Raw genomic sequence first — 25,853 nt, 5'->3', positions numbered from 1 at the left:
CTTTGATAAACATAATGTTTATTATCTACAGTCAGTGTTGGTCACATTGCTTTAAAAAAGTAATTAGTTATAGTTACTAGTTACTTCTCACAAATAGTAACGGAGTTAGTAACTGAGTTACATCATTATAAAAGTAACTAATTACCAGGGAAAGTAACTATTGCGTTACTTTAAAAAAATAAAATAAAAATAAAAATATGCCAAATAAATTGAATGCCCCCAATATTACATATAAGTCTAAGAATAAATTATTCTTGATGCGACTCCTGACTGATGATCCGCTCTTGCTCACGACATGAAATTTCTCTGTACTGTGTTGGTAGCCATTAAAGAAAACGTAGTTTCATATTTATGTTTAAATAGTCCTATGTTATGTTTTAAATCCATTTATTCGATTATGAAAAGTTAGTGAACAGCATGAGTAAGATGCATCATAAGATATATCGGGAGACATGGAGTGGGTCAGATAAGATTTTTACCACTTCATTAAGTTTTGCTTTGTAGAAAGCCTTTCTTTAAAGTGAATTTCGTTTTGTAAAAATTGTATCTTAATTTTAATCAATGTTTCATCTACAAATTGCTTTGATTTAATATATAACAAGCAAATATAGCAGACAATAAAATCATGACATGGAGGCGCGGGCGCGATCACTGGCGCGTGAACTGGAGCGCGTCTTAAATGAACCGAAACTCAGAGGCTGCTTGCCTCGCAGACATGAGAAATATATCTATAGAATGCTTGAAATATCTACTTTAACGAAAATGAAGTTATTAAAAACGAAAAGAAAGAGGCTACTCTGATTATGTAGCCTAATCCGAATGAAATGTGCATTATCTCTCTAGGCGCGTCCATATGAGCAGATGATCAGCAATGAGAATCAGCAATGTCAACTTCATCTTTGCAGCCGACACTGATTCAGAAAACATTACTTTATTAATAAACAATTAAAATGTCTCCTTACTGTTTTTGTCACACTCATAATCATTACTTTTGCCGGTTCTTTATGGCAATTATGCGTGCCATTGAGTGCTATATAGCCTTTATTATGTAAACGCTCCTTATTATGGTTTATTCTCTCCAGTATTTAAGAAATTAAATTAATATAAATGTGATTAGTCAACTAATAGCTTAAATGAACAACTACTAGTCGACTAGAAAAAAAACTCATTTCACATATTTTCGATCAAGCATCAAAAAGGGTATTCTGGTTTGAGCTCGCGCTTCGCGCGCATGCTCTGACAGACACATGTAACAGGTATACAAAGTATACTAGTAAATATTGTTATAATTCACACAAAATTGTTCTATTGTACGTTTTATGATACCTGATCTAAAGGTGCGCTTCTCCTTTAAGTGTTGCATGGTCACAGTATGACCTAATTTCCTGTCCTGTCTCCTCCTCTTCCCTTTTGAACTGTGATTCAGTGGAAGAGAGTGTTATAAGGGCCACTCAATCTGAGGCTGCTTATTTTGTCTCTATTATTCAGTAAAAAGATCCAGTGAATCGGCTGCCTGCTGTCCCGTGTCTGTTTCTACATCCACACAACGTAACACAACGCAGACCAAGTTTTAATACCCGGTGTCGCTAGCCGCACATCACGCTGGGCATAAGCGAGCCGCACGGGTTACACACACACACAGCGCATCGTACATTATTATCAGTTTAAAATTATATTTGTGTATGACTTACCACAGCACACACCAGAGAAAAAAACTTTGCAGGTCCTATGGCTGAGAGAGAGCTTACTCTGATGAAAACCGCTTCAGTGAGCTCAATTATAGTAACGCGGCATTTTTTTTGTCAGTAACGGTAACGGCGTTGTAACGGGAGAAAAAGTAATTCGTTTGATTACTCGTTACTGAAAAAAGTAACGGCGTTAGTAACGCCGTTTATTTATAACGCCGTTATTCCCATCACTGTCTACAGTAAAGGCTGTTTTTTCCTGGCTTTCTTCAGCTAAAGGTACAGACCAAAATCCATTTGCAAGGTCTAATTTTGAGAAATATTTTCCATCTCGCAATCGTTCAATCGTGTCTCGAGAATTAATAAGGTAACGTCTATCCGGCTTTGTTACCCTGTTCAAGGCTTTAAAATTAGTCACTAATCTAAATGTATTATCGGGTTTAGGTATTAACTGTATTGGACTATTAGTAATAGCTCCTTTCATTTCTTTTATAACCCCTTGCTCCTCTAATTCTTGTATTGTTTGTTTCAATTCAGGTATTCCTTTTTTATTAATCGGGTATTGTCGTTGAGGTTTATGTATTTCTCCCTCAATAACGTGCAAATTTATCACTCACTTTTCCGCAATCATTTTTACTCTGTCCAAAGGGCGTTGTCCTTAATGCTGACATTAACTGATTCTTTGCCCACTCTGAACCCTTAATTCCCTTTTCTATTCTTTGTAATTCATAATTGACCTCTTTCAATCTTAAAATCTTCTTTAGGTCTTTTGCTGCTAATAAATTTTCTGAGCCTTCAATCATAGTAATTCCATATTTTTCCCCTGTTTTTTCTATTCTTATTTGCCCATCATATGTTTGTACATGAATTATACCATTTTTATCTAAAGGCTCAGCTGAAATACTCACTTCGGCCCCTGTGTCAATCAAAAAAATTGTCCCTTGTTATTTCAATATATAAATTACAATCTTCCTCTTTCACTCTGGGGTCACAAAGTCTGTTTTTCAGCTGGCCGGCCGTATTTCATGCCAGGTCAGAGCCGTTTCTCTCTTTCTTACTCGTTTTATCTGTTTTTTCTTTCTGAAGCTGCGTTTGCTGCTCTGCCTGATTGACTACTTTATTCCTTCTAACTTTTTTTGAGTTATTTGTTTTGTTCTTACGGTCTTCAATCACTTTACTTCTCTCTACGGGGGTCATTTCTTCCCACTAAAGCTTGTATTCAGCGGGGTCCTTATGCTCTTTTTCCCCCCTGATATATTAGGCACTGGTTTCTTTGTTGTGTTAAAGGTCTGTCTATTTCCAGCAAACTTGTTTATTTTTCTCTGTTCACTCTGAAACCGTGTATCATACCATTTTAAACCCTTCCTGCTTATTAACTTGAAACCTATTATTTTTAAATTTCTTTTTGTTCTGTTGCCCCTGTTTTGGTATATTTTGAGGTGCCATTTTCTTTATTGCTTTCACATGCCTGGAACCCAGGTCGTATTCGGCCAATTTCTCTTCAATTTTGTCCCTAGTCGCATTGTTTAACAACGTAACCAGTCCCTGTCCTCCAGGGATTTTCCGTCCAACTTGTCGTAATAGTGGCACCTTTTCTGTAGCAGGAATCTCCTGTTCTATGGATAACCAAATTCCTAATAACGGAACCTGCTCCTTTTGGGCATTAATTAGGGTTTTTTCCCATTCAATAAATCTTCAGTGCCTGTTAAATTTCTCATTCTTCCTAAAGCTTCTGCAGAGATTGGATGCCCAGTACAGGTCTGTACCAGCCTTGTAGCGGCATCCCGACTCAGCTGTGCATTCTCTGCTGCTTTCATAATACGATCTGCATATGCACTGGGGTCTTCATGCATCTTTTTGCCCCCAACTTGCTTTCTTACTGCTTCAGTAAGCTGTAATTCCAGCAGTTTTGCATGTACGCTATTCTGATCTGTCCTGGTTTCCTGAGGAGCGTCGAATTCCAACTGTCTAATTGGGGTTTTAAATCCAGAGGGTTGCTGATCTAATTCTGACCCTCTTCCTTGGTTCTGAATTATTCACTCTCCCAGTCCTCCGGCTCCGTTAATATAGTATTCTTCTGTTATTGCTTTCTGACATTGTAACTTTTCTATTTCTCTTTTCAGACTTTTAATATCTGATTTCAGTGACTTAATCACTTTTTCCAATTCTTTAACTACTTTCCTAGTATATTCATATCCTTCTTGAAACAGTATTTGCTTCCCTGTTTTAGACCATCCTTCTGTACTAGCAACTCTCCGTGCCGATGGGGAGCGACTGGCTGACCTCATTTGTCCGTAAGTCATATTGTTATCCTGAATAATTCTCTGGTCCCACTTTTTTGTTAACGTTCTAACCTCGTTTTTCACTAGTAGGATTTTTATATTTAGTACCTTTTATAACAACTTCAGGCCAGTCATTTTCTATTTGGTGTGTTACTCGTTTTAATTCAAGCTTACTTCCTCTTTTATTTTGGAGTCTAGCTTCTCTATCAATATTGTCTGCTTTACTACTGTCACTATTCGTACACGATGACAAAGAATCTGACGTGTCAGAATCACAACCAAGCTCTGACATTTCAGATCCAAATTCCGACTCCGTCTCACCCTGTTGTAAATCTCCTTCCACTCTAGGGCCATCCCATTGAGGAGCAGATGGATGAGAGGATCCTGGCTGTTTTTGTTCATTTCTCCGTTTAAGAATTTTTTCCAATTCTTCTCGATTTGCATTAGACATTAATAAATTTATTGTTACCTGACCTTCCTGAGACATATCTGTGATACCTGATATTATTCCTTCTATTACTGATGTTACAGGATGTTTAAATTGCCCAGTTCCCATTAAAGTCATATGTATCTGACTTTCATTTCTGCTTAGTGTTTCTCTTATCACGGCTGCTGTTATTGTCCTGGCTTCCAGCCTACACAGCTCTTCTCGGCAGTCCGTCATTACAGTATGTGCCACAAAATTCCACTGAGGGAGCCCAGATGTCATTCTGACCGTTGCTGCATTTTGGGGTCCAAGCTGAGCCCTCATTTTCTCTATTTCCTGTAATGCTGGAGTACCTAATCTACTGAAAATTGCTTCAGCCATTCCAGAGCCAGTTATCATTTGTTTGTTTCCATTTAATATTACAATGCCTCCTTCTGTTTTCTCATTTAAGCTGTCACGAACTAAAAGTCTTATTTCACCTATGTTTAACTCGTACAATTCTGGGGTAGGTGTATATGGATGGGCCATTGTAATAACACTTTCTCTATCCTCCTCTTCATTTACTGGTAGAGTTAATCTAATCTCTGCTGCTTGTTCAAAGTCATTAATGCCAAGCTGATATTTCTTGACTTTTTCCATATCCGGTATATCTCCTCTTACTTTGTTTAGTGCTTTACCGGTCATACCAAAAATTTCTATTTTGCCTTGATCCCTTTTACTAATAGTAGCTATTATATTTTCTGCTTCTGGCATTTTACACTGTAACTGTATAGTACAAGCACGATTCCTCCCTAATTCCTGCATCCATTGTATGACTGCCAGACCTACTTCACTTTCCTTAAATTTCCCTGCTTTTAGTCCTTCTGTTGAGGGGAGCCACAGAAGTATTTCTCCTGGTTCCGTTTCCTGGACCGACGTCTCTGCTTGTAAGGAATTTCCTGCCATCCTAATACACGAGAATCTCCCCATGTATAAACTTGTATAAACATATTGCTGGATTTGTCTTGGGCTTTCACTGCCATAGTAAAATCTCTTCTTAAAGAGACTTCTTAGTCCTTTCCTTAACTCTTAAATCAATGTATTATGTGCACATTCAACCCTTTCTGGGTTACTTTTAAACAATCTCTCAGATTATTTCTTTCCGACTTGGTTTCTCTAGTCGTCGTTTACTTGGTGATTTATCTTCTAGTTGTTTCAAACTACAACTTTATCCTTAAGCAAAACAATTTACACGCTAAAAGCGAACACTTAATTGTTAAATTCTGGCCAGTAATTGAACAATTAAAGCACGTTGGGCGCCATGTTTTATGGTGGGTAACTTTTACCTTAACACCTTTAACCTTATTATTTATTATTCTCAGGTTAGGTTGAGTAAGTCAAATCTGACCTAAATCATAAGCATTCAAACAATACATACAATATGTTCAGAAGACTTCTCTGTGGTCTGTTCATGCTCAAGGGTTTAGTAATAAGAATATCGGTAGACAATTATTTGCAATTAATGTAGTAATAGTTTTAATTACAATTTAAAAAAAGTAAAGGCAAACAAAGGTTATTAACAAAGTTACCAAAACAAAGCAAAGTTTCAATCAAAGGTGTAAAAAGCTGGGTTTCTCGCGTCGAGAGACACTGCTCAATCAGTATCTGTCTGGCCAGTCTTCTCGTCAGTCTTTTATACTCAAACAGTTCACTGCCAATGTTAAATTCTCTTCTGCTGTCATCAGTTGGAGAGCTGCCAAGTCTTCCACCATCCTTTTAAGGTGTTTCTGACGTAGCCTGCTTTTCCTCCTGTTAGCTCTCCTCTTGGCTCTTCTCCTCTGTGTCCGTCTCGTTTTTGTCTGTAAAACATGCCTTATCTACAACATTACAATTCTCTTGTATCTAATACATAAATGTTTTCTACTCTATGTTACTTTAATATACTATACACCACAGTTTAATAGTTAACATATACTGTAAGTAAAGTAGTCATATACAAATTACTTTAACATGGTTAAGTATACATGCATACATAATAGCAATTAATATCATTAGTTTGCTTTTCTACATTACATCATTTTAATACATTTTAATGCATCATCACTAATTGGGTTACATAAAACTACTACAAAGCCAAAACAACTTTAAACAAAATAGAGTAATTGCATAATCATCATATTCATCAACAAGTATTATCACAATATTAAAATACGTTGCAAAAAAAGTGTTGTCATAGTATAACAGGTTTAAGAACTCTTTGCAATAACAAAAAAGAACTCTGAATGATACAATACACAAAAAACAAAGTAAAACTTTCAAACAGATCAAAGTGCGAAAGAATTAGGCTATAAAGAACAACAGGTAACACTTTACAATAAGGTCTCATTATTTAATACATTAACTAAGATTGAGCAATAGCTACATTTGTTACAGAGTATTTTTTGGTAATAGTTAAAACTAACAATGCTCAATTGTATTTCTTATCTCAGGTCCATTTAAATAAGTTCTTTTGATTTTAGAAATATTATTACACAATAACTACGTAATTAACATTAACTAAGAATAATGAATGCTTTATAAGTATTTTTCATTGTCAGTTTGGTAATAATGAATTAACATTACTAATGAAGCCATATGTCTCAAAGTTTTACTGAACAATAACAAATAATCAGAAAATTTCTAATCATTAGGGAATGTTGTAGTCCAGATTAAAATATAAAAAAGTTTAAGTTTTAAAATAAATAGCCTATTAAGTATTTGGTGCTGTGATGAACAACGTTGAGATTACAAAAAATAAGAAAGAAAAAAGAATGGCTGTTTGACACATTTTAAAATCTTCACTTGTGCAGTTGCTTTGTTTGCAGGGTTTCCGGGGTAACCGCTGCATTCCGCTGTTACATCAGCGCCCTCTGCTGTCAGAGAGTAAATGTGCACTTTCATTCAGCACTTTCATTTAATCTCATGCACGTTGGGGCTTGTTTACATCTGAGCGCGTGAATACAGCGGTGTTGTCCATTTTATACGGTTGATGGGGAAAGTATTCTTAAAAATGCATTATAAAACTTTTAATAATTGGTAATAAATTATTATTTATGGTATTTTGAAGTGCCCACAATAACAATATTGTGCATATTCATTATCGTAATATATAGCATTACCGAATATCGGCACAAGTCCATATGGAAGTGGACTATGCCCCATGTAAGCAATGCGATATATTCTATTAATAACCAACATGTTTCTACCTTGTAAGAAATTGTAAGTTCTTCAGTCTTCATAATGCCTAAATTTAATGTACTTTTTCAGAGAAACACAGACAGATGGCATAAAGACATTTTCCAGTTTCTCTCCTATGACTGATACATAAAAATAATAAATCAGATGTATCTTGGCAAAATGACTGGTGTAGCGGGAAAAAAGTGTAATTTTCATGTCTATACTGCACTCGGGAGATTCAAACTCCAAAAATCCCCCGTCATGGCTGCAGCTTCTCAGTAACGTCCCATGTTGTACGTAGTATTCTGTGTTATTGTTAAAGGAACACTCCCCTTTTTTGAAAACAGGCTTATTTTCCAACTCCCCTAGAGTTAAACAGTTGAGTTTTACCGTTTTTGCATCCATTCAGTCGATCTCCGGGTCTAGTGGTACCATTTTAGCATAGCTTAGCATAGTTCATTGAATCTGATTAGACTGTTAGCATCTCGCTCAAAAATGACCAAAGAGTTTCAATATTTTTCCTATTTACCACTTGACTCTTCTGTAGTTACATCGTGTACTAAGACCGACAGAAAATGAAAAGTTGCACCCATGGTACGGCAGCAAAGTTCCTTGATTATTACGCTGGAATCTAATCAGATTCAATGGACTATGCTAAGCTATGCTAATATTGGTACGGCCAGACCTGGAGATCGGCTGAATTGATTAAAAAAAAAAACTGTAAAACTCAACTGTTTAACTCTAGGGGAGTTTTTTATTCAAAAAAGGGGAGTGTTTAAGCTCCACCACAGGCATGAAAAACATTGTAAAGCACCATAACGTTTGTGCACTATAATCCAAGACTTCTGAAGCTATTCGATAGCTAAATGTGAGGTACAAATGAATATTTAAGTTAATGGAAATTCATCATTCTCCATTCAGCATCCAAACACAATGAAAGTGTACTCACTCCAAAATCAGTGTTCCCATTATTATACTTTATTTCTAGATAAAGATATCTGGTTTTGCATAACAAAGACATTCATTTTCAATACAGTCAAAAAGACACAAGATGGCTAGTTGCATTTAAGAGAGCACGTCCGTGGTTTATAATGCTTTGACTTTTGACGATGATCATATAATTTATTTGTTTTATGCTTAAAAAATATGCTAATTTTCTTTGATTTCAGACATGATGGAAGAGAGCGAAGAGAGTGAAGAACTGAGTGAAGTGGAGGAGGAGCATCATGTCAAACCTGGAGAAAAACCTTTGAGTCGCTCAAAGACTAAAAAGAAATTTGTAAAGAAAAGAAGAGACAAGAAATCCACAACCTGCACTCAGTGTGGAAAGAGCATATCAACCAAACATCTTGATGTGCACACAAGAATCCACACCGGAGAAAAGCCGTTCACATGTGAACAATGCGGGAAGAGCTTCACACAAACATCAAATCTTAAGAAACACATGATGTTCCACACAGGAGAGAAACCATTCACATGTGATCAATGTGGGACAAGCTTTGCACTAAAAATACATCTTAAGGAACACATGAGGATCCACACTGGAGAGAAACCGTTCACATGTGATCAATGTGGGAAGAGTTTCCCATACAAACGAAGTCTTGACATTCATTTGAGAGTTCATGGAGAGAAGCCGTTCACATGTGATCAGTGTGGGAAGAGTTTCACACAAAAAATACACCTTAAGGTTCACATGATGATCCACACTGGAAAGAAGCCGCATGTATGCAATAAATGTGGGAAGAGTTTCATAGATTCAACACGCCTTAAAAGTCACATGAGAATCCACACCGGAGAGAAGCCGTTCATGTGTGATCAGTGTGAAAAGAGTTTCACATGCAAACAAAGTCTTGATCATCACCTGAAAGTTCATACTGGAGAGAGGCCGTTCACATGTGATCAATGCGGGAAGAGTTTCATGGATTCTTCAAAACATAAAAGACACATGAAAATCCACACTGAAGAGAAACCGTACACATGTGATCAATGTGGGTTTAGTTTCAAAGAAAAAACAAACCTCACGATACACATGAGGATTCACACCGGAGAGAAGCCATTTGCATGCGATATATGTGGAAAGAGTTTCAAGGATTCAGGATATCTTAAGAGTCACATGAGAATCCACACTGGAGAAAAGCCTTTCATGTGTGAACAGTGTGAAAAGAGATTCTCAAACAAACAAAATCTTAAGCTTCACATGAGGATCCACACTGGAGAGAAGCCGTTCACATGTGATCAGTGCGGGAAGAGCTTCAAACATAAATCAAGTCTTGAGCTTCACATGAGAGTTCACACCGGAGAGAAGCCATACATGTGTGTTCAATGTGAAAAGAGATTCACTCACAGACAAAATCTTAATGCTCACATGAGGATCCACACAAAAGAGAAGCCGTTCACATGTGATCACTGTGGCAAAACATTTATTGGGTCATCAAACCTGAAGAAACATCTGACAGTTCATACGAAGGAGAAGCCACATTCATGTTCTGTGTGTGGAAAGAGTTTTTCACTGCTGCAAAGTTTACAGGAACATCAGAAAATACACACTGGTGTAAAAGCTTATATGTGCTTTGAGTGTGAGAAGACTTTCATTTCAGTTGGACATTTAAAACTGCACCAGAGGATTCACACTGGAGAAAAACCTTACAAGTGTTCACACTGTGACAAGAGATTCAGTGCTTCGGCACATCTGAAAAGACATGAGAGGATTCACACTGGAGAAAAACCTCACAAGTGTTTACACTGTGACAAGAGATTCAGTTGTTCATCATCTCTGAAAGCACATGAGAGGATCCACACTGGAGAAAAACCTTACAAGTGTTCACACTGTGACAAGAGATTCAGTCGGTCAACACATCTAAAAACACATGAGAGGATCCACAGTAAAGAGAAGCCACACATGTGTGATCAGTGCCGAAAGAGTTTCTCTTGTAAAAGTCACCTGAAGATACACATGAAGATCCATGCAGTGGAGAAACCACTTAGTTGAGAGACCAATTAGTTTCCTAACAGCCATGATGAGTGACGGGGCATTTTGTTGGTTGATTGTGTGGGTTGATTTTATTGAAGACATCTACGACCTACTTTTCAAGATAATCATAGAGATTGTTATTTTTTACATCTTTGTAATAATTTAATAATAAAACTACAGCAATTAGTGGCCACTAGATGGTAGTGTTGACTGGCCTCCAGTTATCTCCATCGTGTGTCTTTCATGCTTGGTGGTGTATTTGAATAATAATTCAATGTGAGCTAGCAATAGATCTGTGAGAGAAGTTTCGATTCCGTTTTTTATCATGTTTTCATAATTGGAAAATGCAGACGTAATTAGAGGTTGACTGATTGATCAGCTGGCTGATATATCGGCCCAGTTTTTAAAAAAAAAAATAGGTAGGCGCAATTGTCTTTCCATCGCCATAAAGGCCCGTTTATACTTTATTTTCCGCATTCTGCTGCCTTTCAAAATACACTCCTTTGGGTGGAAAAACGGCACCAAACGAAGAAACGAATTTAACACCTGTTCACTATCAAGTTGACTGCTGTTTTCAAGCGCTCAAGTCACTCACACATGCCCTGTTGTACATGAGGATCGTCCTGCATGTGGTCTGCGAGCCTTCCTGTCATTTCACCTGTTGGAGTTTGGGTTCCTTGCTGCTGTCGCCTTTGGCTTGCTTAGTTAGGGACACTTGACATTTGAGATTCAACAGTGCTTTGATCTGCCTGCATTGACACCATTTTCTTTAAGAGCTGCCATGCAGCCAAAATTATATACCAGTTATCACTGTAAAGCCGCTTTGACACAATCTGCATTGTAAAAAGCGCTATATAAATAAAGGTGACTTGACTTGACTTCAACCAGCTGTAGTTTAGGCTACAGTTGGTAACAAAACCTGGTAATGAGCCCAGCGGCCGGCCATGCATATCATTAGTGCAACAATTCATTTGCATGTGAAAGTAGAAACACATTTCAGACAAATCCTGGCTAAAACGTGGATGTTAACATTAAATGTGTCCGTGTCCGACATAGCCTCCATGACGTCATCGCTCGTGTCCAGCACATTCTTACACAGATATGAGCAGCAGGCTTTGTAATATGGGCGAACTCTTTTATTATTGTTATAACTTTTTAATTATGGCCATTTTACTTACAATACGTATCTGTGAACAAACATAAACCAAAAGCATGCTTCAGAATAGTTTTTAGAAGGTTCTCAAAATTTTGAGCCATGTATTATTACTATGAATTAGGCTACTACTAAGTTTATTTGACAGTCTAGATATTTGATTACCTGTTTTGTGTGTATAATTTAACATATACATTATTTTTAGTGCACTGATTGGAGAGGCTTGTGTTATTAATTAAATGTTTAATTTAAGCAGTTTTCTGCATCAATTTCATATAACTTAACTATTAGATTTTATGAGGGGGAAAAAGAAAATTGGACAAACATATCAGCCATTGGCTGCTCTGATTTCTAAATTTCAGCATCAGCCAGAGAAAAACCCATATCGATCGACCTCTACTCAAGAGTCTCACCTCAGTCATGGTATTGAGGGTGGAAGAAAGAACCTTTGGGTTACAAGTCCGACTCTCTAACCACTAGGCCACGACTGCACATCAAGTGGTAGAAAATGTGTATGATTCAGAGAGACGCACAGAGACAGCAACGTGGCCACTTGACTTGCTATCGCTTTTCATTTAATTCATATATCATTTCATTCATTTATCATATCGTACAATGTTATAAACATTTAAATCAAGTAGTAGAAAATGTGCATTGAAGGGGGTGGATTCTGTAATCCAGTGCTGCTTCAATATATATCCTTTTTTAGTAAGTGGACATGAGTGACTATGATAAAGGTATTAATCAATATTCAACCTTTTATGTCTTAAACGATTTTAATGATTTATTTCAAGTATATGCAACCATAGAAATGATTTGAAATGTTTGTTGAAATGTTCTTTCCAGGTATTCTCTAATGTCTGTGTTTGATGTCTGAAATATATAGACTTGGTTTCAAGAGACCTTCAACGTGTTCAGACATAAATCTGTTTGTTCTAGCTGACCAAGACTGCTAGGGTCACAAAGGTCACCACAGCTCATGGTATACGTGGCACAATTTCATCTTGCTCTTCTGTATTTTTCTAAAGAATAAAGAGGAATATTGTCTGTATAGCCTACATAGTTTTTCTTAGTTACAAACCCGACCCGAACCTAAGGATATTCATGAAACATTAACCCAAACCCACAAGTTCTTCGGGAGCCGTCGGGTAGCAGACCTCTATTTACCACACACATAGTGAAGCATGCATAACGCTTGCAGTTTTCAGCCTCTGCCATCTCATGTTTACCTTTTAATGGCTATTTTGACAACTGATTCTTTAACACAGTACTATATTGCAAATAGAAACATTCATAGGCTTATTCCAGTCTGGGAATTCTCCATAACACTTCTCAAAATTAGGAAAATTGCAATTCAGATTTTGAAATATGTTTTTGTGTCATAATATCTTGATATGATTTTGAGACACCATGAATATGAACAAATATTGGGGGGGGGTTAAATGTTAATAATAATAATAATTAAATTCTAAATAATAGAGGAAGCAGCATGATTGGTCACATTGTTAATTATGAAGAAGCCATTTCTTAAAATTATACTTTAATGAGTTACACAATGTACATTCTCTAATTGATTATAGTACAGAATTCCACTGATCTTATGAACTATGAAGCTGTTTGTGGAGTTGATAAATCCTCCTCTGCTGAGATCTTCAGAGATTTAATGTCTTTTATCTTCAGTTGATTTCATCTAAGGCTGTGACTGAAGAAAGTTGTAGTTTGTGTTTTTATTACTCTTTCTTTCATTGTTTGTTCACAACAGGAGTTTGAATGATTATAAGAATGTTTCAGGAACATCATACTAACCTTTAAATAACATTCTATTAACATTAAGGAAACTGGACTTTTTATGTTCTTGGAATGTTACAAATCAACGTTCCAAGAATGTTGAATTTCAAATCAAAAGTTGAAAGAACGTTTGAGTAACATCATACCTTTTAAAACACGTTCCTCTAATGTCAAGAAAACTGGACATTTTTACATTCCCAGAACCAACACTGAAGATTTGGAGAACGTTCTTATAACAGAATTCAGTTAGCTGGTTAGATGTCTGGGGTTTAATGACATCATTATCCAAAGAGGCAATCAGCTCTTCAGTCTTGTTGTTTCCTACAGAATTTAGGTTCTTATCTTCATAATTGATATAAGTTGTAACTTTCCCAGACCTTCCAAGATCCTTTTAAGTTTCTCACAGGGGCAAGCTGTCTGTCTTTTCATGTCCTTGAACTCCAGTAAACTCAACCAAGCTGTCTGCATGATTTCCTTTTAAGTTTCTAGGAGTAAACCACAGTCGAATCACAGTCCTGTGTCCTTTGAAAACACAGAAATGCACACACTTCTGCTCCTTCTCATGGGTAGCACACACACATACATGACTAACAATTACTGTACGTATCTGCCAATACAGTTTAATGCAATTTTTAGAATCAAAACAAATAACATTGTAAGCAATGTATTATATTCAATACATTGGCTAAATACAATACGAATTCTGGAAAAGTTGGGACATTTTTTAAATTTGAATAAAATGAAAACTAAAAGATTGAGATTAAAGTCTGAGATTTCCAACAAGAATGTCAAATTTAGACTCGTCTGACCCAAGAACACTTTTCCACTTTGAAACAGTCCATTTTAAATTAGGCTTAAATGAGGACATGACAGCACTTTTGGACCATGTACACACGTGGCTTCCTTTTTGCTTTAGTTGGCATCTGCAGATGGCACGGCGGATTGTGTTTACTGACAGTGGTTTCTGGAAGTATTCCTGGGCCCATTTAGTAATGTCATTGTCACAATCATGCCGATGAGTGATGCAGTGTCGTCTGAGGGCCTGAAGACCAGGAGCATCCAATAAAGGTCTTCGGCCTTGTCCCTTACCCACAGAGATTTCTCCAGCTTCTCTGAATCTTTTGATGATGTTATGCACTGTAGATGAGATTTGCAAATCCTTTGCAATTAGATGTGGAGTTTTTAAAGTATTCCACAATCTTTTTACGCACTCTTTCACAAATTGGAGAGCCTCTGCCCATCTTTACTTCTGAGAGACTCTGCCTCTCAAAAACATCCCCTTTTTTATAGCTAATCATGTTATAGGCATGATATAAATTAACTTAATTAGTTGCTAGATGTTCTCCCAGCTGAACCTTTTCAAAATCTCTTGCTTTTTCAGCCATTTGTTGCCCGTGCCAACTTTTTGAGACCTGTAGCAGGAATCAAATTTGAAATGAGCTTATTTAGTGGATAAGTGTAAAATTTCCATTTAAACATTTGTTATGTTATCTAAGTTCTAATGTGAATACAATTTTGGCTCATTTGATTTGAAAGTCTTTTAGTTTTCATTTTATTCTAATTTAAAAAAAACATCCCAACTTTTCTGGAATTAGGGTTGCATTTACAATAAACAAGGAGGCTGGATAATTTCTAAATATACATATGTTTTATTAGCGGCTGTTTCTATGGGCCACTATACGCATGTTATGGACAGATACTCAAGGAACACAGGATTAAGCGATGAATGGTGTTTATTGAAAAACAGCAGGTATGAATAGTAATGCAGGTAAGTGAGCCACGTCCTGATATTGCTGAGTTAGATGCGTTCAACATATTTTGTTGTTCCCGGAACAACATTCTAGTCTGAAAATTTAGTCTTAACCCTATTCCTACCCCTAAACCTAACCCTACCCATAAGTTATCCCAAAAATCAGAGGGAAATGATAGATGAATAACACTGATGTAGAAGCACAAATTTATGATTTTAAGCCTAAACTTGACATAATCTGTAAAATCTGGTTGATTTGAATGTTGTTCCAGGATCAACAAAAATGTTGACCCAGGAACATGCTGAACTCAGCAATATCAGGTTATGCGTAAGGGAGCATGATATGTAGGCTTGTTGGATGATAAATTGACAGTGAAAGCAGTCTTGATCTCAATCCGTCCACGAGGATGATCTCGTGGACGGATTGATGACGGATGACAGAGGTAAGTAGTCACACACAGACGCTGGAGCACGAGGACAGGGAGCACACGCTGGAGTAAGGTGACAGGAAACACTTGAGACAATTCTGTGAGAAGTCCATTACATGCTTATATAGTCTGGTAATGAATGTGCTGATTGAAGGCATGTGCACGTGATTGGTTGAGTGTGAGCAAGAGGGCTGAAGGAGGGATGATGGGAAGTGTAGTTCAGTGAAGCCAAGACAAACAATGACTGTGACAACGTAAGCTTTTCAACATATTTAAATGATGAAATCTGGTCCATGAACACTTGAGAGCACGTTGACTTTGCATCTACATCCATAGTCATTATTAACTTTATAAGCTGTCATGTAGACCCAAACATTATAATTGCTAAGTCAATTGCCCAGTGTTCTCCAATAATAAAGAGCACTTAAGACAAAATCTAATACATAAATAAATAAAACATATGCATACTGACAATACTCTTGAAAAATATTCATGCATCAACATTTTACCATTGTAGTCAAGAGATGTGAGTTCTTAAATTTCTGTTCTCATAAAATGTTAAACTTGTATTACAAGCAGTATTTCAATTGAATTGTCATATTTGATGTTCTACAATAGCCTAAATATTTCATATGAATTAATATTTAAATCCAAATTATCCAAGTTAATACCAGACACATCCCTCTAAGCACCTGAAATGAGTGAATCACTGTGCTTACAAGCTTCTTGAAACTTTTTATAATATTATTTTAAGTGTTTTGGACAGCTCGTGTTATCTCTGCAGCTGCACTGTCATTTTTCCAGACACGTGACATCGCTAACGTATTTTCTCCTTGCACAGATTCAGATTGACCAACAAGAAGCTCCTTTCACCAATGAGAAACCTGAAACAAACATTTGACACGCCCATTACTCCGAGCTGCAGCGACCCGTACTTGCGTTCCGTTATAAGTCAGCGTCGACCGACAAGTCTTCTGAGGTGAGGTGAGCAGTTTACGGTTTTTCGCATATTTACACAAATATCAAACACACTTTATACAGTTTGTTTAAGCGACATTTCACAGTCTCATTTCTGTGTTGTTTTCATCGAGCACAGCGCCTCTTGAGCGTCTTTTCTGGCGTCTTCCTACTGAAACAAACATTTAGTGCAGCAGTGAACATGTGAGGAAATACGCATTCAGACCTGCGCGATTTTGTCTGCTTTTGTGTGATTTTTTTTTTTTTTTTTCGATGTTTGGGTGAGAACTTTTCCTGAAAGTCAAGTCAAAAGTAAAAAAAAAAAAAAAAAAATAGATCTGTGAGGGGAATTGATGGGAATCGGTCTAATGTTGCTGCTGCCATTTCATTTATGCTCCTCTGACAGATTAAACGTCTTAGTTACTTTACATTGGTCAAATGTACTGGAACAGATACTGCTAAACACTTTACATTGAGCTTATAATGAGCCAGGTGAGACATTTATTTAAATCTATAGATCAATACATAGTTTGACACTGGAAACATTATTGCTTTGTGGTGGTGTTTTATTTTTAAAGTTGTATGATCATTGTAGGTTTCTGTACAAAACTAACATGTTAATGATCTAATTACCTTATTACATTGAATGTAGTTATTAGTAAGAACTATATTTACATTAATTAGGATATATGGTTATGTAGGGAAGTTATTTATCTGAGTGTTATTAGTGTTTTTGTGTTATTGTTGCTTTAAAGTCATAATGTGAGAAATTACAGTATTATCTTTTAATAGAGCACTTTTATAGGCTTTTAGTATCCTGATTAATAATCAGTTTCTAACAGCAAACACTCAAAATAAAGTGAGATGATCTGAATGTCTTGTTGAATGAGTGTTGATAGTCTGAGGATCATCAATATTAAAGGATTAGTTCACTTTCAAATAAAATTTCCTGATCATTTATTCACCCCCCATCCCCTTATACTTGGGCAAAGTTGGTTTTATATTCGCACATTTGGACATCCGTATTCAAAAGCCTTGTTAATCACACTACATTTGACATTCAGTGGACATTCACAAGTAAATATACCATTAAAACAATACTTGCCTATTTTCATCGACTGTGAAAAATGTTGTAAGTTGACAATCGTTGGTTGTCAATATCATGTCGCTGCTTAAAATTCGCAAACATTAATTTATTGCACATTTATTGGAAAGTCTGAATTTATCAGAAGTCCGAACCAATTTTACCCAAGTTCCCCTTATCTAGCGAAACGAATGAAAAAAATGTAAATGTATATGCTTTATATAAACAAATGATCGCCTTACAAGTGGTTCTGCCAAAACCGCACTTTCATATTCTTCAAATAGCTTACGCTGTATGTCCTACGCCTTCCCTATTCTACTTACGGAAAAAATGGAACTGGCGCTGCGTTTGTTCCACAAGTTGAATAGGGAAGGCGTAGGACATACAGCGTAAGATTTTGGAAGAATACGGAAGACAGAAGCAATTGCAAGGCAATCATTTGTGTTTAAAAAGCATATACGTTTACATTTTTTTTACATCGCTGCGTTATACTGTACATTCCATTTTTATGATTGGATTCCAGGATTCCCTCTCCATCACGCACATCATACGACTTAAGTTGTATTAAATGGAACATACTTGCATCTGCACAGATGGTGTTCTCGAACATAGGTGAACATGTTCGATGCATTTCCTTCTTTTGCAGGTACTTTGCATCCACATTAGTGAAGTGGAAAGTTGTCTATGGTGAGATTCTGCGTTTTATTATTTTTTTGCAATACCGTAAATAACCAAATGTACACGATATGATGTACATGTTCATACCGTGATATACCGTCATACCGGTATATCGTTACAACCCTGTTACGCACGCAATGCGAGAGTGGATGTCTGTTTATCACAGCTGATGTGCAACAAAATAATTTGCGAAAAATAAAGCGCAGATGATGAACGAATGACAAAAAATGTATGTACAGTACACTAGAGTAAATACAAATAAGAGTTTGTTGTTAGTCGCCAACAGCACATCAGCTCCAGACAATTATGACACTCAAACCCAGTGTTTCTGAAGAGTAATCAAAGCAGGTCCTGCTTAGCTCTCTCCAGCGCTGGAAAGCTTTTCTAATATTTAAGGTGCCCTAGAACCCTATTTCACAAGATGTAATATAAGTCTAAGGTGTCCCCAGAATGTGTCTGTGAAGTTTCAGCTCTACATACCCCATAGATTTTTTATTATACAATTTTTTTAACTGCCTATTTTGGAGCATAATTAAAAATGTGCCGTTTCTGTGCGTGTCCCCTTTAAATGCTTGCGCTCCCTGCCCCCAAGCTCGCAACTCTATAATACATTGCATAAACAAAGTTCACACAGCTAATATAACCCTTAAAATGGATCTTTACAAAGTGTTTGTGATGCTGCATGTAAGTATGGTATTTATTTTGCGGATGTTTACATTTGATTCTGAATGAGTTTGATAGTAGCCTATGTGTGGCTAACGGGGTTAAAGCTAACATTACACACTGTTGGAGAGATTTATAAAGAATGAAGGTGCATTTATACAGACTGCAAGCGTTTAAAAATTAAAATGACGACATGGCTCTCGTCTCCGTGAATACAGTAAGAAACAATGGTAACTTTAACCACATTTAACAGTACATTAGCAACATGTTAACGAAACATTTAGAAAGACAATTTACAAATATCACTAAAAATATCATGATATCATGGATCATGTCAGTCATTATTGCTCCATCTGCCATTTTTCACTATTGTCCTTGCCTGCTTACCTAGTCTGATGATTCAGCTGTGCTGCTCCAGATGTTAATACCGGCTTGTCTAATGCCTTGAACATGGGCTGGCATATGCAAATATTGGGGGCGTACATAGTAATGATCCCAACTGTTGCGTCACAGTCGGTGTTATGTTGAGATTCACCTGTTTTTCAGAGGTCTTTTGCACAAATCAAATTTACATAAGAAGGAGGAAACAATGGTGTTTGAGACTCACTGTATGTCATTTCCATGTACAGAACTCTAATTATTTAACTATGCCGAGGTAAATTCAATTTTAAATTCTAGGGCACCTTTAATGCGGGTCCCAAAGATCTTGCCCAGTCATAAATCTTCATTCCAGTGATATTGGTTTGAGCTCTTTTGTATTGTCTTATAATTTCTCCTTCTGGAGTTTTTTCTTTCAAATCTCCCTCTTACTCATTCTCTCTCCTCAACATTATAGCTACACCCCTTAATGCTGATTGGCTACATGTTTGTTGTTGGTTTCGGCCCGACTAACTTCCAAATAGAGTTTTTCAAAATCTACTTAAGTTTATTTCATTAGTGTCAACAGACTGAGGTATTTGTTGGTGCTTTGATCTGTTTTTTGTTTTGTTTTGTTTTTTACCATTATTGACATTCCATTATTTATATTCTGTTCTTCATTAGTATAAAAACACAGTAACTGATATATTTTTTTATTTTGTCAGATCAGCTCCTCCCACTGCATTTCATCTTTAGTGAAGCTCCTCCCACTGTATGCACATCATCAGTAACGTTCCTTACACATCAATCACATCGTCAGTGAAGCTCCTCCCACTGTAATTTACCAATAAATGCTGGAATGTCCCCATCAGACGAGCATCAGGAAGAGCTGAAATCTGCAAAGACTGAGTTTATTAAAGAGGACAGTGAGAACATAAGTGATCCAGAACCCTGCAGAATGAAACACACTGAAGATACTGAAGAACAAAGAGGTTGGTGTTTATTCTTCATTCATTCATGATGATGAACAACATTCATGTTAGAAAGATTCAAGCACTTCTTCACATTTAGATATGCAGTTAAACTATAAAATGGTACAAATTAATGTTCTTGTTCGTTTTCAATAAATGGTCAGTAAATGGAGGTTTGAGAAAAATTATTCTTATCTGTCAACCAGTTCAAACTAAATAATAGATAATAACTTAACAGCTTTACCTATTTACACATGCTTAACATATATTCTTCTTATAAGAGTTATCCAACATAATGACTGGAAATATGAATATGTTTAAAGCAAAATTTTTCTTCAGGCACTAACTTGGAGACTCTTATAAGCTATGCACTTGCTGTTTAGGCATGTGAAGGCAAAACAGATCCAAAAGAAATTTCAAAACGGAGAATTAAAAATTAACCAAAAGGAAAGAAATGTAATGTGTGGGAGTTTTTTTTACTGAAATAATTAACCAGGACCAATTGCTTGCCGGGCAACAGCTGTGTAACTCTGTGAAGCGCTGTGTGTATAAGACAGTAAACTAATAAAGCCTATATATCCAGCCTTAGCTTGGGTTCAACATATTTATTGTCTTGTGTGTATGTTCGTGAAGTTGCAGTGATGGAAACACTGGCAATTTAAGATTGTGTTTCAACTATTAAGGAAATGTAATTTTGCCAAAGAAGAACTTTTGCTTTAAATGTTCATTCTAAGAATTTGAATAATTGTAATGTGACGATTGGGTGCGCATAAGTTCAGAGAAAATAATAGGGTTGGGTGGGTGATTGATTTTTAACATTAGATTACGATGATGTTAGAGCAGATCTGCACATCTCTAGTGTTTCTTCTTCTGATGTTTGGGAAAGACAGTTTGTCCTGCCACCCCCCATAAAAGTGTGTCGCTTTCACTTTCACTTTTTTTTTTCTGCATGCACAGTGGAGAACATTGCGAAAATCAATGACACGTGTGTGTGCATGAAAACGTTAAGAGGCGCATGGATTCACACCCGTATTTCAGTTCTACTAAGCCAAAAAAAAGGCCAGGATGGAAATTCATAGAAATTTTAGTTCAATTAGGACCAAGTGCATATTTATGTTTTTGTTTTTGATTGATATTTCAACTTTTTCAACTTTTCCAATTTTCTACATCATAAATTGTATTTTTATTTATTTTGGCTAGTTGAGTACTTTTCGGGCTACCAAAATCTAAGTTCCAGTTCCTGCCTAAAGGGCTACCAGGGATTTTGAAATTTTGCGAGCCCTGAATGGGTACCGAAACCCGGTATTAAATGGGCCCCAGAGCTAAATTATGAATTACCAACATTACCGGTTCTGCTGTCTGTACTACAGAAATAAAAAATAAAAAAATACACATACTGTTTATTATTGCTATATAGGCATTATCTTTCCAGCTGTTTATGCAGTAAGGAATAATTGACGACAGGCCATTGAATTCTTAGCAAATAATGCACTCCCGAGGTGGTAATGCAGGGGGGTTACACCTCGGATGTGCAGAATTCAATGGCCTGGAGTCAATTATTCCGCTTATACTACGGTTACCACACCTCAAGACACTGTTCCGATGTTGTATTTCAAGACATTTGTCAGGTTTTTGTCCTTAAAACACTCTTGTGTGTGTGTTCTTACACAGCTTATCCCAAGCCACTGTTGCTAATTCCAAAACGTCATTTTAAAACTATTAACGAAGGCTTGACTCTTGATAACAGAATAATACCATTGATACAGTTATTAACGCAGTTGAGAGAGAGAGAGAGAATAAGCATATGAGAATTAGCCTACCTGAGAATATGCATCTCTAATGGCAGTAATGTTGTCAAAAGTACCGACTTCGGTACCTATCGGTACTGAAATTTTAAAAACGTGACGCTTTGAGCGCTGTTGAGCGGATTCATAAACATCTCTGATTGGCCATTGTGTTGACGCGCTCATCGGATATGCCTGTGATTGGCTACAATGATCAACGCGTGGGAGCATTTGAAAGCACACGGAAGTGTTTGAATTTGAAAGCGTTTTGAAAGTGGGAGCGCGAGCGATTGAAAGCAGGCGTCTAACAGTGGACCGATCCGCGATAGACGCCTGCTTTCAAACGCTCCCATGTGTATCTGTGTAAGTGCTTAGTGAAGAGATTAATTGATGACTATTTACAACGTTTTTACAGCGTTGATAATTGAAGCCTATCACAGACATATCCGATGAGCTGTGAAAACAACGGCCAATCAGAGATGTTTACGAATCCACTCAACAGCGCTCAAAGCGTCACGTTTTTAAAATTTCAGTACCGACTAGGTACCGAAGTCGGTACTTTTGACAACACTAAATGGCAGCAGTGTCTTTACTAATAGCGAAAATATAAGTTTATCTACTTCAAGAACCACACCGTTATTACCCGTACTATATATAAAATTCAACCATTTGTCTGTGATGCATTTTGCTATCACAATCGAAAAGAGAGTGATCTCTCATATCTCATGTCATGTTCAGACATGATTCAGACACACTTTGGCCCAAGTGTTGGGGATATTTAGTTTTCAAAAGCATGTGAATGTTAATCCTGGAAGAAAAAGAAATGTTAGTTGTGATTAATTAAAAAAATTCTGGAACAAGATCAATGTACCTCATTTATGGAATGTTTCAGGGACATACTAATTTTATCAAAATTATAATGTTGTATTTTATAGAAGTTGCCTACTTTCTGCTATTACATCAGGGCTCACTTCATATTTCTCTCTTTGAATTATTTTGATGTACTGAAAATGAAATTATTTTCCTTCATTTCCAGACCTGATGGAGGAGAGTGAAGAACTGAGTGAAGTGGAGGAGAAACATCATGACAAACCTGGAGAAAAACATTTGAGTCGCTCAAAGACTAAAAAGAAAGTTTTAAAGAAAAGAAGAGCAAAGAAATCCACAACCTGCACTCAGTGTGGAAAGAGTATATCAACCAAACATCTTGATGAGCACATGAGAGTTCATACTGGAGAGAAGCCATTCACATGTGATCAGTGTGGAAAGTGTTTCACACAAAAATCAAATCTTAATCAACACATGAGGTTTCACACAGGAGAGAAACCGTTCACATGTGATCAATGTGGGACAAGCTTTGCACTAAAAATACATCTTAAGAAACACATGAAGATCCACACAGGAGAGAAGCCGTTCACATGTGATCAATGTGGGAAGAGTTTCCCATACAAACAAAGTCTTAAGACTCACTTGACAGTTCATACTGGAGAGAAGCTGTTCACATGTGATCAGTGTGGGAAGAGTTTCACACAAAAAATTCACCTTAAGATTCACAGGAGGATCCACACTGGAGAGAAGCCGCATGTATGTGATCAATGTGGGAGGAGTTTCACGTGTTCAACACACCTTAAAAATCACATGAGAATCCACACCGGAGAGAAGCCGTTCATGTGTGATCAGTGTGAAAAGAGATTCACATACAAAGAAAGTCTTGATCGTCACCTGAAAGTTCATACAGGAGAGAGACCGTTCACATGTGATCAATGCGGGAAGAGTTTCATGGATTCTTCAAAACATAAAAGACACGTGAAAATCCACACTGGAGAGAAGCCGTACGTATGTGATAAATGTGGGATGAGTTTCACGGATTCAGGATACCTTAAGAGTCACATGAGAATCCACACTGGAGAGAAGCCGTATGCATGCGATATATGTGGAAAGAGTTTCAAGGATTCAGGATGCCTGAAGAGTCACATGAGAATCCACACTGGAGAAAAGCCTTTCATGTGTGAACAGTGTGAAAAGAGATTCGCAAACAAACAAAATCTTAAGCTTCACATGAGGATCCACACTGGAGAGAAGCCGTTCACATGTGATCAGTGCGGGAAGAGCTTTAAAGATAAATCAAGTCTTGAGCTTCACATGAGAGTTCACACCGGAGAGAAGCCATACATGTGTGTTCAATGTGAAAAGAGATTCACTCACAGACAAAATCTTAATGCTCACATGAGGATCCACACTGGAGAGAAGACGCACACATGTGATCACTGTGGCAAAACATTTATTGGGTCATCAAACCTGAAGAAACATCTGACAGTTCATACGAAGGAGAAGCCACATTCATGTTCTGTGTGTGGAAAGAGTTTTTCACTGCTGCAAAGTTTACAGAGACATCAGAAAATACACACTGGTGTGAGAGAGTACATGTGCTTTGAGTGTGAGAAGACCTTTATTTCAGCGAAACATTTAAAATTACACCAGAGAATTCACACTGGAGAAAAACCTTATAAGTGTTCACACTGTGACAAGAGATTCAGTTGTTCATCACATCTGAAAACACATGAAAGGATCCACAGCAGAGAGAAGCTGCACACGTGTGATCAGTGTGGAAAGAGTTTCTCTTATAAAAGTAAATTGAAGCTTCACATGAAGATCCATGCAGTGGAGAAACCACTTAGTCGAGAAACCACTTAGTTTCCTAACAGCCATGATGAGTGACGGGACATTTTGTTGGTTGATTGTAGGGGTGGGTGATCTGATGAGTTTATATCATGTTTTATCTTGAAGACGTCCATGAACCACTTTTCAAGACAATCGTAGAGATTGTGATCACGTAGTTACAGTAATTACGATATGGCGTAAATGCACCTTTACATAGTGCCGAAAACACCTAGGTAACTCTGTGTACAGTGGTGTGAAAAAGTGCTTACCCCCTTCCTGATTTTATTATTTTTTTGCATGTTTGTCAAACTTTAATGTTTCAGATCATCAAACAAATTTAAATATTAATCAAATATAACACAAGTAAACACAACATGCAGTTTTTATTATGAAGGGAAAACAAAATCCAAATCCACATGGCCCTGTGTGAAAACGTGCTTGCCCCCCGCTGTTAAAACATAACTTAAAGGTGCAATATGTAGTATTTTTGCTGTAAAATATCCAAAAACCACTAGGCCAGTATTATATATTTTGTTCACTTGAGTACTTAAAATATCCCAAATGTTTCCAATTATTTGTAAATCATGAGAAAATTGCAGTTTTATCCAAGACTCCGGGACGTGTGAGGAGTCACCTGTCAATTACGTCATACCCGCGTTACCCTCGGTTTACGGTTTTATTTTGTAGAAACATGGAAACACCAAAGATGCTTTAATATTTACATGTTTTAATAGACAAGGGAACAACTGTTTTGATATATTTATAGACAGACAACTAATTATTGTTATATAGCTCAATACGTTTAGTCTTATTGTTTAAATCTAATTTTCTTGATTTTTTGCGAGTACCATGCTTTACCATGCCTCAGAGAAAAACACTATTTTGTGAAGTAGCTAACATAGCATAATCAGATGCAGCTTTATTTTTAACACGCTCAAATGTACCTAATAATAAACAGAGCTGCGTTACCTCATACCAAAGAGGTATCATATCTTTGCTCGTACTCATGACCGGAAAAG

The 25,853-nt window shown here is 36.8% G+C and overlaps 2 protein-coding genes and 1 long non-coding RNA gene across 4 annotated transcripts in view; all 3 read left to right on the top strand.

Annotated features, from left to right (window-relative positions):
• Nucleotides 1-12,771, top strand: part of LOC125280196 (gastrula zinc finger protein XlCGF57.1-like) — a 28,910-nt gene extending 16,139 nt beyond the window's left edge. For both annotated transcript variants that reach the window (XM_048210557.1, XM_048210565.1), the window contains exon 3: nt 8,759-12,771. In XM_048210557.1, the coding sequence (XP_048066514.1) occupies nt 8,759-10,578 (1,820 nt within the window). In that variant the 3' untranslated portion in view covers nt 10,579-12,771. The remainder of the gene's footprint in view (nt 1-8,758) is intronic.
• LOC125280529 lies at nt 3,798-4,548 on the top strand. The gene is made up of 2 exons (XR_007187641.1): nt 3,798-3,979; nt 4,316-4,548. It is a non-coding gene; the product is annotated as an uncharacterized LOC125280529 (long non-coding RNA).
• Nucleotides 12,772-22,732: 9,961 nt separating the features above from the next.
• On the top strand, nt 22,733-25,201 carry LOC125280270 (gastrula zinc finger protein XlCGF57.1-like). Its single transcript, XM_048210676.1, has one exon. It carries the CDS (start codon nt 23,215-23,217, stop codon nt 24,865-24,867), a length of 1,653 nt encoding a protein of 550 aa, XP_048066633.1. The 5' UTR covers nt 22,733-23,214; the 3' UTR covers nt 24,868-25,201.
• Nucleotides 25,202-25,853: the final 652 nt, after the last annotated feature.

This window comes from Megalobrama amblycephala, linkage group LG1 (genome assembly GCF_018812025.1).
Source record: "Megalobrama amblycephala isolate DHTTF-2021 linkage group LG1, ASM1881202v1, whole genome shotgun sequence".
NCBI classification, from domain to species: domain Eukaryota; kingdom Metazoa; phylum Chordata; class Actinopteri; order Cypriniformes; family Xenocyprididae; genus Megalobrama; species Megalobrama amblycephala.
Note: the sequence above shows the minus strand (reverse complement) of the source record. Positions and strands in the feature narration are given on the sequence as shown.

Excerpts from the sequence above, each read along its gene's own strand:
- LOC125280270 (XM_048210676.1), top strand. The coding sequence starts at position 23,215 with ATGGAGGAGAGTGAAGAACTGAGTGAAGTGGAGGAGAAACATCATGAC.